The sequence below is a fragment of the Oncorhynchus keta genome, chromosome 3 (genome assembly GCF_023373465.1).
Source record: "Oncorhynchus keta strain PuntledgeMale-10-30-2019 chromosome 3, Oket_V2, whole genome shotgun sequence".
NCBI lineage: Eukaryota > Metazoa > Chordata > Actinopteri > Salmoniformes > Salmonidae > Oncorhynchus > Oncorhynchus keta.
In genome coordinates this window covers 17,816,016-17,832,231 of record NC_068423.1, presented here as the reverse complement: position 1 = coordinate 17,832,231, position 16,216 = coordinate 17,816,016, and the positions used below count along the sequence as shown (strand labels likewise).

General features: G+C 44.0%; 1 protein-coding gene and 1 pseudogene across 10 annotated transcripts in view; one reads left to right on the top strand and one right to left on the bottom strand.

Moving 5' to 3' along the window:
- The first annotated feature begins 187 nt into the window (after positions 1–187).
- Positions 188–8,486, top strand: LOC118363392 (nucleolar complex protein 3 homolog; annotated as a pseudogene).
- A 1,750-nt stretch (positions 8,487–10,236) lies between these two features.
- LOC118368161 (1-phosphatidylinositol 4,5-bisphosphate phosphodiesterase epsilon-1-like) overlaps positions 10,237–16,216 on the bottom strand; it is a 77,627-nt gene continuing 71,647 nt past the window's right edge. For 9 of the 10 annotated variants that reach the window (XM_035751991.2, XM_035752018.2, XM_035752000.2 and 6 more), the window contains 8 exons: positions 15,896–16,157; positions 15,489–15,607; positions 15,185–15,313; positions 14,883–15,080; positions 14,473–14,643; positions 14,027–14,239; positions 13,603–13,711; positions 10,237–12,904 (listed from right to left, as the gene is read on the bottom strand). In XM_035751991.2, the coding sequence (XP_035607884.1) occupies positions 12,756–12,904; positions 13,603–13,711; positions 14,027–14,239; positions 14,473–14,643; positions 14,883–15,080; positions 15,185–15,313; positions 15,489–15,607; positions 15,896–16,157 (1,350 nt within the window). In that variant the 3' untranslated portion in view covers positions 10,237–12,755. Of the gene's footprint in view, positions 12,905–13,502; positions 13,712–14,026; positions 14,240–14,472; positions 14,644–14,882; positions 15,081–15,184; positions 15,314–15,488; positions 15,608–15,895; positions 16,158–16,216 lie in introns of all 10 variants that reach the window. The other variant, XM_035752036.2, reaches the window with a different exon arrangement.

Sequence of the window (16,216 nt, the reverse complement as noted above, 5' to 3'; positions counted from 1 at the left end):
TCAACCAGTAGGTGGCGGTGTTTTCAAATCAATTTGTAGAGACCACAGTTTACTTCAATGGTCTTCACCTACGCCTAGCTAGTTGAACATAAATACGTGTGACAACGTTATACAGTTTATATTATAATAATCAACTATATATCGATTCAAACAGGCACCCCATCCTTTAAAGAAGAAGTCCTTTACGATGGCTCCGGCAAGTACCTCTTGTTATAGATGGTCGCTAGATAACTTGACAATCTGTACTAGTAGCACAACAGAATGTATGTGCAGTTTCTCAGCAGTCAATGGCTTTTCACTGAACAGAACATTTGGTCTACTAATGTAACTCACCATTATACTAATATCCACACCAATAGTCCCATTGATAGACATTTTCGTTTTATTTAACTAGGCAAGTCAGTTAAGAACAAATTCTTATTTACAACGACGGCCTGGGAACAGTGGGTTAACTGCCTTGTTCAGGGGCAGAACGACAGATGTTTACCTTGTCGGCAACAGGGATTAGATCTAGCAACCTTTCATCTACTGGCCCAATGCTGACCACTAGGCTATCTGCTGCCATACATTCAGCTACTGTATTTATTATTATGGATCCCCATTAGCTGCAGTTGCACGGTAACTCTTCATGGGGTCCAGCCAAACCAAGGCAGTTATACAATTTGAAAAACATTACAATACATTCACAACAGATTTCACAACACACTACTGTTAGCTTGCTAGCACAGGCCCATATTTACTTTCTATCTCTTTTTGATTTTTAATTTGTTTATACCTCCCGGAAACCTGCCTCACCCAATGTGATACGGAATCGCTATTATTTTTAATTTTTTAGAACACATTTTAGAACATGTCCAGCTAACTGAGCTTTTTGCTATTCAGTCATTGTTAGTTTTTTGAAACCTGGAAACACTTTTGCCAGTCCAGCTTCCCTGCCCCATCCACCGCTGCCCCCTGGACACTGATCTCTTGGCCACATAGCTGATGCACGCTGGACTGTCCATTAATCACGGTACTCCATTCTGCTTGTTTGTTTTATCTGTTGGCCCCGTTGCCTAGTCAACGCCATTTTACCTGCTGTTGATCTGCAGACAGAGTTCAGTGTGTCAAAACGGAGGGCATGCCGTCCGGTCCTCTGGCAGTCTCTATGACGGTGCCACAGGGTTCAATTCTCGGGCCGACTCTTTTCTCTGTATATATCAATGATGTTGCTCATGCTGCGGGCGAGATCCACCTCTAGAGAGAGACACCATTCTAGCAATGGAGAGTCATTGGACACTGTGCTAGCTAACCTCCAAAGAGCTTCAATGCCATACAACACTCCTTCCGTGGCCTCCAACTGCTCTTAAACTCTAGTAAAACCAAATGCATGCAATTCAACCAATCGCTGAGCACCCGATGCCAGACTAGCATCACCACCCTGGATGGTTCCGACCTTGAATATGTGGACATCTATAAGTACCTAGGTGTCTGGCTAGAGCAAAGAGACTCAGCAAACATCTCCAATCGAAAATCAAATCAAGAGAGGCTTTCTATTCCACAACAAAGCCTCCTTCACTCACGCCGAAGCAATAGAAAACTGAGATCCTAGAGCAATGGCGATGTCATCTAGCAAAATAGCTTCCAACACTCTACTCAGCAAACTGGATGCAGTCTATCACAGTGCCATCCGTTTTGTCACTAAAGCACCTTATAGCACCTTATACCACCCACCACTGCGACAATGTATGCTCTAGTCGGCTGGCCCTCGCAGATATTCGAGCCAGACCACTGGCTCCAGGTCATCTACAAGTCCATGCTAGGTAAAGCTCCGCAATCTCAGTTCACTGGTCACGATGGCAACACCCATCCGAGAGCGCTCCAGCAGGTGTATCTCATTGATCATCCCTAAAGCCAACACCTCATTCGAGCCTTTCGAGTACTCTGCTGCCTGTGACTGGAACGAAGCAAAAATCGGAAGAGGATACTTTTATCTCCCTCAGCAATGGAAACATCAGCTATCTGAGCAGCAACCGAGCTGCAGCTGTACATAGTCAATGGAAATAGCCCACCCATTTTCACCTACCTCATTCCCATACTGTTTTATTTATTTACTTTTCTGAGCACACCAATATCAATGGAGATGACCATCTGATCATTTATCACTCCAGTGTTAATCTGCTAAATTGTAATTATTCGCACCTCCTCATGCCTTTTGCACAATTGTATATAGACTCCCCAATTTTTGTTATTGACTTGTTAATTGTTTACTCCATGTGTAACTCTGTGTTGTCTGTTCACACTGCTATGCTTTATCTTGGCCAGGTTGCAGTTGCAAATGAGAACTTGTTCTCAACTTGCCTACCTGGTTAAATAAAGGTGAAATAAAAACATTTAAAAAAAATAAACTGTAGCGAGTGACTATTCAATCCCAATTCATCACCCAAGTTGTTCTTTTGAATACAAAGCAGTGACGACCTTTTGTCATCAACAGCCAAGGAGCAAAAAGAGGAAGTGGAGCTTTCGCAGGCTCCTGAAGACGAGCAACGTGAAGCTTGACCACAAGCTGAAGAACCGTCAGTTCAAGAAGGAGAGCACAGACAAGAAACACCGCAAGGAGCAGAAGAAGCTCCAGGCAGCTATCAAAGTTGCCGCCTTGAAGGATGAAGAGGAGGAGGAGTTTGTGGAGTCCCTGCCAATTGACATGATGGATGAAGATGACCTGGAGCAGATTAAGCCTCCTTCCTCACCAGAGACCTGTCATCGAGGAAATGACACAGTCCATACTGTTTTTAGACTGTTAGGATTTCTTTTTAGTGTTATGGTGTGATGTACCATCTGTCTATAGCTATAGGTAACTGCCAAAATAAAGGAAACGCCAACATAGTGTCTTAACAGGGCGTTGGGCCAGAACAGCCTCAGCGCACCCTGGCATAGATTCTACAAGTGTCTGGAACTCTATTGGAGGGATACAAAACCATTTTTCCATGAGACATTCTGTCATTTGGTGTTTTGTTGATGGTGGTGGAAAACGCTGTCTCAGGGGCCACGCCAGAATCTCCCATAAGTGTTCAATTGAGTTGAGATCTGGTGACTGAGGTTGGCGTATGGTTTACATCGTTTTCATGCTCATCAACCACTCGTACCCTGTGGATGGGGGCTTTGACATCCTATGGGGGCATAGCCATGGAATCCAAAATAATGGTCTGCCCAGCATTTTATTACATGTCCCTAAGCATGAGGTTTTTGTATATCTGGATTGTCTAATTATGTTTGAAAGTAAAACATTTTTTGGGGGAAACTTCAATAGAGAGAGAGAGTGAGCAATGGAGAGAGAGAGAGCAATGGAGAGAGAGAGAGAGGGAGAGAGAGAGAGAGAGAGAGAGAGAATGGAGAGAAATGGAGAGAGAGAGCAATGGAGAGAGAGAGAGCAATGGAGAGAGAGAGAGAGCAATGGAGAGAGAGAGAGCAATGGAGAGAGAGAGAGAGCAGAGAGAGAGAGAGAGAGAGAGAGAGAGAGAGAGCAATGGAGAGAGAGCAATGGAGAGAGAGCAATGGAGAGAGAGAGAGAGCAATGGAGAGAGAGAGAGAGCAATGGAGACAGAGAGAGAGCAATGGAGACAGAGAGAGAGCAATGGAGACAGAGAGAGAGAGTAATGGAGACAGAGAGAGAGAGAGAGAGCAATGGAGAGAGAGAGCAATGGAGAGAGAGAGAGCAATGGAGAGAGAGAGAGAGAGAGCAATGGAGAGAGAGAATGGAGAGAGAGAGAGCAATGGAGAGAGAGAGCAATGGAGAGAGAGAGCAATGGAGAGAGAGAGAGAGCAATGGAGAGAGAGAGAGAGCAATGGAGAGAGAGAGAGAGAGAATGGAGAGAGAGAGAGAGAGCAATGGAGAGAGAGCAATGGAGAGAGAGAGCAATGGAGAGAGAGCGAGAGAGAGCAATGGCGAGAGAGAGCAATGGAGAGAGAGAGAGATGGAGAGAGAGAGAGCAATGGAGAGAGAGAGAGAGCAATGGAGAGAGAGAGAGAGCAATGGAGAGAGAGAGAGCAATGGAGAGAGATAGAGAGCAATGGAGAGAGAGAGCAATGGAGAAAGAGAGAGCAATGGAGAGAGAGAGAGAGAGAGCAATGGAGAGAGAGAGAGCAATGGAGAGAGAGAGAGAGAGAGCAATGGAGAGAGAGAGAGAGCAATGGAGAGAGAGAGAGCGAGAATGGAGAGAGATAGAGAGCAATGGAGAGAGATAGAGAGCAATGGAGAAAGAGAGAGAGCAATGGAGAGAGAAAATGTCCATTTTTACCAAAGTCATATTGTACTAAATGTAAGTATCTCTGGATAAGAGTGTCTGCTCAATGACTCAATTGTAAATATTGTTAAAACGTTTTAGAATTTACAACTCTGTTGATCCAAATTGGTTTTATGGTTTTGCCTCTTTCAGTTGAACCCAAAAAAGCTGAGGAGGAAGCAGATGCCCTTCTTGGCTTGGAGCACATGAACCCCTTCTTGGCTTGGAGCCCATGAACCCCTTCTTGGCTTGAGTCAGCCATCCTCTCTGTGTAGAATGCGTTGTAAGACCAACTCTTGGTTGCCCAGTCCTGGTCAGTAGATAGGGTTCTTCACTCTGATGTTGCTGGGGTGTATTCATTACGCTGTTTCTGTTAGAACAGAAACGGCAAACGGAAATTAACGTTTCTATTGGACAAATTCAGATAGGTCCTGCCCCGTTTTGTTTGCTTCCGTTTTGGTTCTCAAACGCTAAACAGTTTCCGTTTTGCAAGATGTTGCAAGGCGTAATGAAATCAACCCTGATGTGTGTCCACAGAGGATGAGGCTGTGACTGGGCTGGCCCTGACCCCTCAGGAGCAGCTAAAGCTCCGCACACAGAAGCTGACAGACAGGATGCTACGCATCGCCAGTCTAGGATCAGACATCCTCTCAGAACCCACCATCAACGTAAGGCTGCCTGGGTTACTGTTACTTCCTTGTCCCCATAGGAACATTTAAAGTATCATCTTATGTGACATAGACCATTAATCTCAGCAGATAGAAGGGGACTTGTGAAATGTTTTGTTTGGTTCTCCTTGATGGTTTCTGTATGAAACCACTGTCTGTCTGTGTTCAGATCAAGAAGCTGCAAGAGCTGTGATCCATGCTGATGGAGACCGACCCCTACATGGCCGTGGCGGTCAGAAAGCTGGTCATGTTCTCTCTGATGGAGGTCTTCAAGGACATCGTCCTCTCATACAGGATAAGACCCCTGACAGAGACAGAGAAAGCCTCAAAAGTGAAGAAAGAGACACAGCAGTTGAGGGAGTTTGAGAAGGGCTTGGTGAGCCAGTACAAGTTCTACCCGGAGAACCTAGAGCAGGCAGTCAAAGGTACATGGACACACTCTCACGCTGAACCTACTTTTCTTTTTATCTATTGATATTAATGACTTGTTGTGACTGGTTGATATGAATGACTTGTTGTGACTGGTTGATATTAATGACTTGTTGTGACTGGTTGATATTAATGACTTGTTGTGACTGGTTGATATTAATGACTTGTTGTGACTGGTTGATATTAATGACTTGTTGTGACTGGTTGATATTAATGACTTGTTGTGACTTATTGTTGTGCTTGTTATGACTGGTTGATATTAATAATGACTGGCTGCTGTTGGTTGTAACGATTAGCTATATGAACGCCCTGCCCTGTAGACTGGAAGCAGAAGAAGAGAAAGCGCAGCGAGGCGGTGTGTCTCTGCAGTCCTATAAGGGCCTGGCTGAAGTGGCCATCCACTGCATCTGTGAGCTGCTGGTGGCCCTGCCACACTTCAACAACAAACAAACACATGTCTCGACGTGATGCTGACCAAGCGTAGGAAACGGGTGAACCTGCAGCGCGCCTTAGCTTTCGTCAAGAGACTGAGCACACTCAGTCTGCACACCCTGCCCAACGCCACCGTGGGCATCCTGGCATCCAACAAGATGTTGATACATGTAAGTGTTTACCGTCTGTGTGATGGATGGAGAGAGAGTGTGTGTGAGAGCATACGTTTGTGGTTTAAGAAAGCTGTGCTCCCCCTCTCTCTCCCAGACCTTCCCCAAGTGTAACATCCTCCTGGACAATGAGGCTCAGGGTAGTGGGGTGTTCCTTCCTGAGCTGGACGAGCCGGAGTACTGCAACCCTCAGAACACTGCCCTGTGGGAGCTACACACACTCAGGGTAAACTCACAAAGCGAACACACACACAGAAAAACACACACAGGTATAGCTGATGGCGTTGTTGTTGTTGCGTTGCAGAAACACTATCACCCAGTAGTCAGGTTTGCCGCTCACCTCTGTGCAGGGGCTCCTCTTCACCATCAATTTAAATCTCACCTTTCATTCATCCTCTATAAAAAGCCCTTTTTGCTCCTCCAGCTCTTTTACAAATACTCATACAAGACTAGTCTTTCTCAACAGTGCTGAGATAGGAGACGCTAACCAAAGACATGTGCATGTGCAGTATATAAAAAGCCCTAGCGTCTCTTGGGTGTATTATGATTGAATGGTGTACATTACTTTTGACCCGTCTCAGGCACCCAGTGGAGCTGTTTGAGGACTACAGAGCTAAAGACATGACCTTCAACCCTCCAGTGGCAGCGCCTTCCACAAAGAAAGAGGTACATCCCTTCCCTCCCTGTCCATGTATCGACCTGGCCAAGGCTTTCGACTCTGTCAATCACTGCATTCTTATCGGCACATTCAATAGCCTTGGTTTCTCGAATAAATGCCTCGCCTGGTTTACCAACTACTTCTCAGATAAGAGTTCAGTGTGTCAAATCGGAGGGCCTGTTGTCCGGACCTCTGGCACTCTATGGGGGTGCCACAGGGTTCAATTCTTGGGCTGACTCTTTTCTCTGTTTATATCAATGATGTCGCTCTTGCTGCTGGTGATTCTCTGACCCACCTCTACGCAGATAACACCTTTCTGTATACATCTGGCCCTTCTTTGGACACTGTGTTAGCAAACCTCCAAACGAGCTTCACTGTCATACAACACCCCTTCCGTGGACTCCAACTGCTTTTAAATGCTAGGAAAACTAAATGCATGCTCTTCGACCGATTGTTACCCGCATCCGCCCGCCCGACTAGCATAACTAGTCTGGACGGTTCTGACTTAGAATATGTGGACAACTACAAATACCTAGGTGTCTGGTTAGACTGTAAACTCTCCTTCCAGACTCACATTAAGCATCTCCAATCCAAAATGAAATCTAGAATCGGCTTCCTATTTCGCAAACAAAGCCTCCTTCACTCATGCTGCCAAACATACCCTCGTAAAACTGACTATCCTACGGATCCTTGACTTCGGCGATGTCATTTACAAAATAGCCTCCAACACTCTACTCAGCAAACTGGATGTAGTCTATCACAGTGCCATCTGTTTTGTCACCAAAGCCCCATATACTACCCACCACTGCGACCTGTATGCTCTCGTTGGCTGGCCCTCGCTACATATTTCTCGCCAAATCCACTGGCTTCAGGTCATCTATAAGTCTTTGCTAGGTAAAGCCCGGCCTTATCTCAGATCACTGGTCACCATAGTAACACCCACCCGTAGCACGCGCACCAGCAGGTATATTTCACTGATCATCCCCAAAGCCAACACTTCCTTTGGCCGCCTTTCCTTCCAGTTCTCTGCTGCCAATGACTGGAACAAATTGCAAAAATCACTGAAGCTGGAGTCTTATATCTCCCCCTCTAAATTTAAGCATCAGCTGTCAGAGCAGCTTACGGATCACTGTACCTGTACACAACCTGTAGCACACCCAATAACCTCATCCCCATATTGTTATTTACCCTCTTGTTCTTTTGCACCCCAGTATCTCAACTTGTACATCATCATCAGCACATCTATCACTCTGATGTTAATGCTAAATTGTCATTATTTCGCCTCCATGGCCTATTTATTGCCTTACCTCCCTACTATTCTACATTTGCACCCACTGTACATAGATTTTTCTATTGTGTTATTGACTGTACGTTGTTTTATGTGTAACTCGTGTTTTTGTTGCACTGCTTTGTTTTATCTTGGCCAGGTTGCAGTTGTAAATGAGAACTTGTTCTCAACTGGCATACCTGGTTAAATAAAGGTGAAAAATATATATATATATTCCACAATGTTATTAGGCCCCACTTACAGGAATACTCCACCCAAAAACTGTTTCATTAGTCCATTGTTGATATAGTCCCAGAATCTTTAGCTTTTGTCAGCAATCATGTTTTCAAGATATGTAACTTTCAAAATACAGAAATCATCCCGGTATGATGCAGGAATTTCCTTTAAGTGAGTTGTCTTTGTCTCCTACCTCTGCAATGTCTGTCCCAGGATTATTTCACGATCGGCAAAGCCGATTGATCGTGTTCTCTCAACGGAGGAAGAGGATCCTATGTCGATGGATTTCAGCACATAACACTTCACACCTCCCTTCTTTTGCCTGTATTTCATTTAAATGGACTGTAAAATAACAACCGCGAACTGGTTTCTGTTTGACATTGCTTTTTAATCATTCTCTTTGCTGATGTTCAGACACTTTTGACACCTGAGAATATACAAAAACATTTGATACAGTTAAGTGTCGAAGAACATTAAAGTAATGTTGCGTTAAACCACCTGCCCCATTGATTACTCATTTCCCTACAGTCCTGTACACCCCTTTATAAACCTCAATCTCAGAGTAATGTCTTCACAGAAAGAAAGTTGCACACTAATTATGCACCCAAACATTTCATGGTTATACAGTGCCTTCAGAAAGTATTCATAGCCCTTGACTTATTCCACATTTTGTGTTACAGCCTGAATTCAAAATGCATTAAATATGTTTTCCTCTCACCCATCTACACACAATACCCCATAATGACAAAGTGAAAACACGTTTTTAGAAATGTTATCAAATATATTGAAAATGAAATGCAGATGTATTCACACCCTTGAGTCAATACATGTTAGAATCACCTTTGGCAGTGATAACAGCTTTGAGTCTTTCTGGGTAAGTCTCTAAGAGCTTTTAACACCTGGATGGTACATTATTTGCCCATTTATAATTGTCAACATTCTTAACTCAATTGGTTGTTGATCATTGCTAGACAACCATTTAATTCTTGCAACTTGGCAATCAACACCAGTAGATTTGGGCTCGTTTTAGGTTATTGTCCTGCTGAAAGGTAAATTCATCTCCCAGTGTCTGGTGGAAAGCAGACTGAAACCAAATTTTCCTGTAGGATTTTGCCTTTGATTAGCTCTATTCCGTTAATTTTTCTTCCTGAAAAACTCCCCAGGCCTTAAGGATTACAAGAATACCTATAACATGATGCAGACACCACTACAACATTATTCAAGAGAAATTGCTTTGCCACATTTTTTGCAGTATTACTTTGGTGCCTTATTACAAACAGGATGCATGTTTTGGAATATTTTTTTATTCTGTACAGGCTTGTCACTGTCAATTAGGTTAGTATTGTGGAGTAACTACAATGTTGATCCAACCTCAGTTTTCTGCCATCACAGCCATCCATTAAACACACCATTGGCCTCATGGCGAAATCCCTGAGCGGTTTCCTTCCTCTCCGGCAACTGAGTTAGGAAGGATGACTGTATCTTTCTAGTGACAGGGTGTATTGATACACCATACAAATCAATGAATAACTTCATCATGCTCAATGGGATATTCAATGTCTTTTACCCATCTACCAATAGGTGACATTTGGGGCATTAGTAAACCTCCTTGGTCTTTGTGGTTGAAATTCCCTGCTCAACTGAGGGACTTTACAGATAATTGTAGGTGTTGGGTAGAGATGAGGTAGTCATTCAAAACTCACGTTAAATTGCACACAGAGTCCATGCAACTTGTGACTTAAGAAAATGTTTACTCCTGAACTTAAGGCTTGCCGTGGCAAAGGGGTTGAATGCTTGACTTAAAACATTTAAGCTTTTCATTTGTAAAAATGTTGGGGAAAAAACATTTCACTTTGACATTATGGGGTATTGTGTGTAGGCCAGTGACACAATAATCAATCAATTATAAATTCAGGCTGTAACCAAATGTAAACATCAAGGTGTGAATACTTTGACAGCACTGTAGGTTGCTATACCCACTAAAATGTTTGGGAGCATAGTGTAAAACATTACTTTTATAGTTTACTCTCCAATAATCAGCACCTCTACAAAACATTTTTGGGGTGTGCATCAGTTTATGCCTTTTACTAGACCAAGTAATCCAAACATGAAATATGACTAATGATTTTATTGTGGTCATAATATAGAACAATTAATAGTCCCAAGTAATTAAGACAGTAGTCCCCCGACGGTCACATCACATGAAGTGAACACGTTACTATGACATTCATCATGGGGGTGAGACTCCAAGAGCTAAAAACATAAATGTGGAAATGTTTAGTCGCTGAAATTACATTTACCATAACGGTATGCGCTTGACACAACTTGACAAACGTTAAATGTTCAGCATTGACACTAAGAAACATTACATGAAAAGCAGCAGAATAACTAATACTAGCTATATATTAAAGCCTCCATGTTAAAAGTACATATTTCAATTACAAATATAAAGTTAGTCACAGCAGTGAAAGCATTTTTCCTCCACGCCTTCAAATAAATTAAGACAATTCAAATATTTTTTCTACTTGCAGGAAAAACTCGATAAGAGCTTTGTACACAAAATAATAAAGGAAAGAACCAACCAGGGCTACACAATCAAATAAATATAACATACAAAACATCTCGACAACAATATTCATGTTATATTACAACTCAGGTCTAAAAGGTGAAGAGAAAGAAATTTGACCCCTTCAAAAAGCAAATTATTTTTACATTGTCAGCCAAATGTCATTGGCATTACAATCCTCATAAGGTAAAATTACTGTTTGGATTTTATTACTCAAAACTGAATGAAGAGCCAGAGGCCATAGTCAACCAAGTCAAATTAAAACTTTTTTTTTCAAAATAAAAGGGGTGACAAAACATACCAAAAGAAAAACCTTGGTAAAAAATGATAGTTATAATGCAGTCTGTTGATACTTTTTCCATAATATTGTCATGATGGAAAGTTGTAGTTGATTGGTTGCTAATTTGATGATATTGGACATTTAAGTACTGTAGCATCTACAGATCTCATACAGCGGCTGCATAAAAGCCCATCACTTTGTCTGCTGTGAGACTGTATGGACCCAGGGGAGAGGCTGAAATATGTATCTAGATCTGTAATGCCCTGAGGAAGTGGACATCTGGGCAGTACCAACCATCAGACAAGATACACACACAAAGTACAACATAAAGAATGAATTAGAAAATGCCAAACCTTCATATTTTAAAACATGTACTAAGTTGGGAAAAAGTACAGACAATGACTTTGTTATACATGTCTCTCACACTGTGATCCACAGTCCAAACCAAGGAGGGAAACAACATGGGCCCCGATTAAACAATGTTTCTGACAACTGGTTGAAATGGACATCGGTTAAAACACTTGAGGGTTCGAGTCAATCCGTATCGCGACTGAAATTTAAAAGGCAAAAGTTCACGTGTTAGCGAAAGGACGTTTCAATTTCGATCTCGCAATCTAACGCTTCAGCAATCCAGATTGACAAGAGCCGTTAGTAGACTACGGTTTACTACTTTAATCAATTTCATCAGCAAACAATTCAAACAAATGTTACTAGATAATGCTGAGGGTCTGCAATCAATATGCCAATCAATAAATTGGGAACAATATCAGAAAAGTCTAAAACCCTGTACTGACCTTGTTATGCTGGTTATGTGCTCCAATAGAAAGAAATCAATAACATTACATTAAAACTACACTTGAGATTTTTATGTTAACGAAAATAATTATATCTGGGGATTCGAAAAACTCTCTTGCGTTTGACATTCAAGAGGTGGTTCTCAACTTTGACCTGATGCAATGTTTGAATTTGAAGCCAAAATCACATTGAGGTGGAAACCCATTCAAGGTGACCTCACAACTTCATATCAAACAATGATTCACCCTCAAAGTAGAGAGAGCAAGTACTGAGCGTAACAGCAGAACAGCTACGTGCAACACTGAACATCTCCAAATACACAACTATGTGTTAGAAATTACAGTACTGTGAAAACTGGGTCACAAAGGGAATCATACAACAAGCCAGCTTGTTGGCCACATTCACAATGCCCTCATTCTTAGCAGGAGAAAGGCTGCGAGCCGCAGTTATAGCTGCCTCCCGCACCACAACGACATACGCTGTCTGGATTCAATGCAGACATTCAACACCAGCCGACATACAGCAAGGGCATGACTCAGCTGTGGGTATTCATTCTCAAAGAAACCAGGCTGAACCGGGTTAGGCTGGCTGCTACATCCAGTATCTGTCTCCTCAACATTGCTACCTCATCCCTGGGCGTCACTTCAAGGGTGTATTCATTGGGCACCAAACGGAAGAAAACTAAAACAGAGGGACTACCTAAACTTGTCCAGTAAGAAACATTTGTTTAATTTTCCGTTGCAAAATGCTCCGCTACAGCGTACCCTAATGAATATGACCCAGGTAGAGGGGGGACGGCTAACGACCCTGTAGATGACGAGGTCTTCCTTCACTCAGAACCGTCATCCTGGAGCCGCCATTCCAAATCAACCAGCCAGTCTGGGTGGGACTTTCTGGGGGAAGCTCTTCACGCATGGGAGGGAGTAACTCGACTCATCATGGTGTGTTCAGGAACACAGGTGCTCTCTAGGGTGGTGGAGGGGACCTAGCTTCATTTGTGAATCTTCCAGTTCCTCAGCAGAGGGAGGGACCAAGTAGAAGGGGTCACATAGCCGGTGTGGGCCCCGCCCCCCAGGAGGAGCCTCTCTGCCTCAGCCCGGCCCTCCCTCACCCAGGCCTCGAGTCCTGCAGAGAGAGACCCTGCGAAGGGAGAGACGGAAGTCAGGGGTTAGAGAGAAGACATGGACAACAGGACGACACAGACATACACTCTGTGTATAGTAGAGAAGACTTTAGATGCATGATGCAATACGCAATTGCCCGTGTCATTGTCCACACAAAAATACTGTGTATCTGTAGATGTCATACTACAGTATAATGTAATAACACACAAACAGTATTGAAATAAAGCACATTGTAGCCAAGATGCAAAACACTACAGAGAGAAATAGATTATTTAGACATGTTATGGAGTGCTGCTGGTGTTATTGCATTCCGGTTTAGAATATTACACTCACACTTAACCACACCTCATATCTATAAACCCGTTGGCACTCCACAGCCTTGTTAAACACAGCAACCCAACAGCCGTAAATCATACCCTTACTGGTCCCTGGGTGACACGTTTATGCTAATTTGTGGGGTGATAAAGTATCTCATTAAATATATGGCGTGGTGTAAACAAAGGAAGATGTCAGAAGTTAAGGAATTGAAGAAAGAAAACTGACTATGGAAGACACGAAGAAGAAGGACAAGCCCTAGCTGTAAAGACAACAGGAAACTGTAGGGACTTCCGTACCTTCTGGGGACTCTATGCACACACTGCCGACCGAACGTCTCTCACTCACGGGTCTCAGTCAGAGGCACATTGCATGCTGCCCTGCAGTTCTCATCCTTACTGTGACTGCTCTCCTGGGCGGCTGGAGCCGGGATGCACCGGCTGCGACACGTCAGCTTCTTCAGCTCGCTGGCAAACGAGATGCCCTTCCTCTTGTCCTCACGGGCCATCTGAGTACACACACACACACACACACACACACACACACACACACACACACACACACACACGCACACACAACAGTCAGTGTTATACCTGATAAGAGCGAGAAAGATTATTGCTGCTCATATGAACTTGGGTCTCTCAAACATTGGCATAATTGTATCATTTACACACGTTTCAGTTATTACATGCTTCTTTTTCAAGTTCAGATTCAGCTCTTTTTATTTTTAGAAGTCATTTCTCTACAATTAGTAGAGATATACACTAATACATATATACACACACACTGGCACAGTTCATTCCTTCCCTCCAAACCTGTGTACCTGTTCTTTGAGCTTGAGGATGAACTTCCCTGCGCCCCTCCAGCGGCCCTGGACCTGGTACACACACTCCTGGTCCAGGAGGACCCTCTGGAAGGGCTTAGCTTGAGAAGACTTCTTACTGCTGGCCTCCTTCGACACCTCCTCCACCAACACATAGTCACTGGGGTTAGTGTTACTCAGAATGCTCAGGGAGTACTTGGCTTTGCTCAGCGTCTGTAAAGGAGACCCGAGGAAAGATCTTTTTCTTTAACAACGACCATGTCCTTTCAGTCCAAAGCCATTTCAAAATCAGCTGTCAACAGTTCATTCATTCATGTGTATCTGTAGGTTTGACTTGTTCTGAATCGCATACACCGGTTTAGTGCATGAATTGATGTCAGAAAATATGCATATAAAAGCCAGTCTCCTGTGATTACTGTTTTTAATGTGCAGCGCCACATCATCACCTGCTGGATGATGTCCTGCGCCGTGCTGTATCGAGGGGCTCTAATGACTGTGTGAGGTTGTTCTGGGGACACGTCGTGCACCTGGACGAAGAAGGTGTCGTCCTCCCCTGCTACCACCCTCTCCACGCCCTCCTCCACTCTCTCCACCACTCTGTTCTTATAGTTCAGGTTCTGCCAACACAGCATTTCATTATTCAAATTGTTTCGTTATTGAGACTTTCCCCTGTATGAAAGTAAAGTGGTGTGTAATTCAGAACATGTCCACAAGAGGGGGGCCTTAGAACATGAAGAAATTCATAACAATTCTATAGAACAAAAAAATATACGATTTGTTTGAAAATGAATGGGCTTGACCTATTTCTCAAATAAATATCTTGACTCTAGAACAGTGTTGATTAAAAAAGTGGCACCTCTTCCTTGGTTTTAAGGTAGATTCTTCCCACATATCCCTCTTCAGCCTGCCAGCTGTTGACCACCCTGACGATCTCCTCCTCGGAGGCTAGGGGGCGCTGCTGAGGACACCGCTTACTGTCACTGCGCTCCTTCACCAGAGGCACCTTCTCCTCACACAGGAAGTACTCACCGGCACCTTCTGTGGACGTCGGTAACTAAAGTTGGGAGAGGGGAAATCCATGAGCCACTTTGAACAGAGTGTGGCAGGTGTGTGTGGGCGTGCGTCAGTCTGTGGGTGGGTGGGAGGGCTGGGACTGACCGTATCCAGTAGCTGTCTGACGGTGGTCTGCTGCTTCACAGACACTACAGTGAAAGGCTCTGGACCTGGGACACCATGGACTGTCACCTGGTGCTGCTGGGCTGTCCTCCGCTCCTCAGAACTGAACAGCTGCCAGGGATACAGTGTTCCATACAGATAGATAAGACAGACTATTTTACACAGTCCTCACATGCACTTTAAGGTTGCTAGCTAATTAGCTCATTGGATGCTGTTCGACGAGCTCCAAAAAAATCTAAGTAATCCCTAGATGTTCCTTCCCTAGTGGGGTGTGAGCGTGTGTTACCATGGCAGCAGGCAGGGCTGTGCCGGTGGAGCTCTCCTCTACTCTGCGGCTGTAGACGAACAGACTGGACACCTCCAGGGGCTCGTTGTGCTGTGTCCTCAGCTGGATGTGCCTGTAACCTGGAACAATACACAACCAACCACAGATATTAACAACAGGGAGTAGAAGTGTATTAACCTGGCCACATGTCATGCTATAGCTGCTAGCCTACTCTGTACATAGTGTGTTGCAACATAGCATGTTGATAAATACAGTAGCGTTTTGCTACATAGCGTGTGGACAAATAGCCTATTGATAGGTTTCATGCTGTCGCTTGAGAACATTTGTCAGGAATATTTAAAGTGAAAATAGAACAGTTTAAATGAATCACTTTCTTCCTCCTCTATTCCCCTCCTCCTCTTCCTCACCTGGTTTGAAGGCCCGTAGAGGCAGCGTCCTTTGAGCGGTGGTCTGGGAGCTGTTATTCTCAACCACAGCGATGCGCAGGAAGCAGGCGTCCTCAAAGTGCACATGGAACAGGAAGTGCTCTGACCACATGGGGTTGAGCGTGTTGCGGTGGATGGGCTTGGTGCGGAAGTGGCAGCAGTCCACGGGCATGCCCAGCACGTCCACCTCCACACAGGGGCTGCCCGCGCTGTTGGCAGGGCACACGTTCTGCCCCGACACAATCTGACAGAGAATGGGGAGGACATCTTTACTCCATGTCAAAAGTGAATTGAATCATCTCA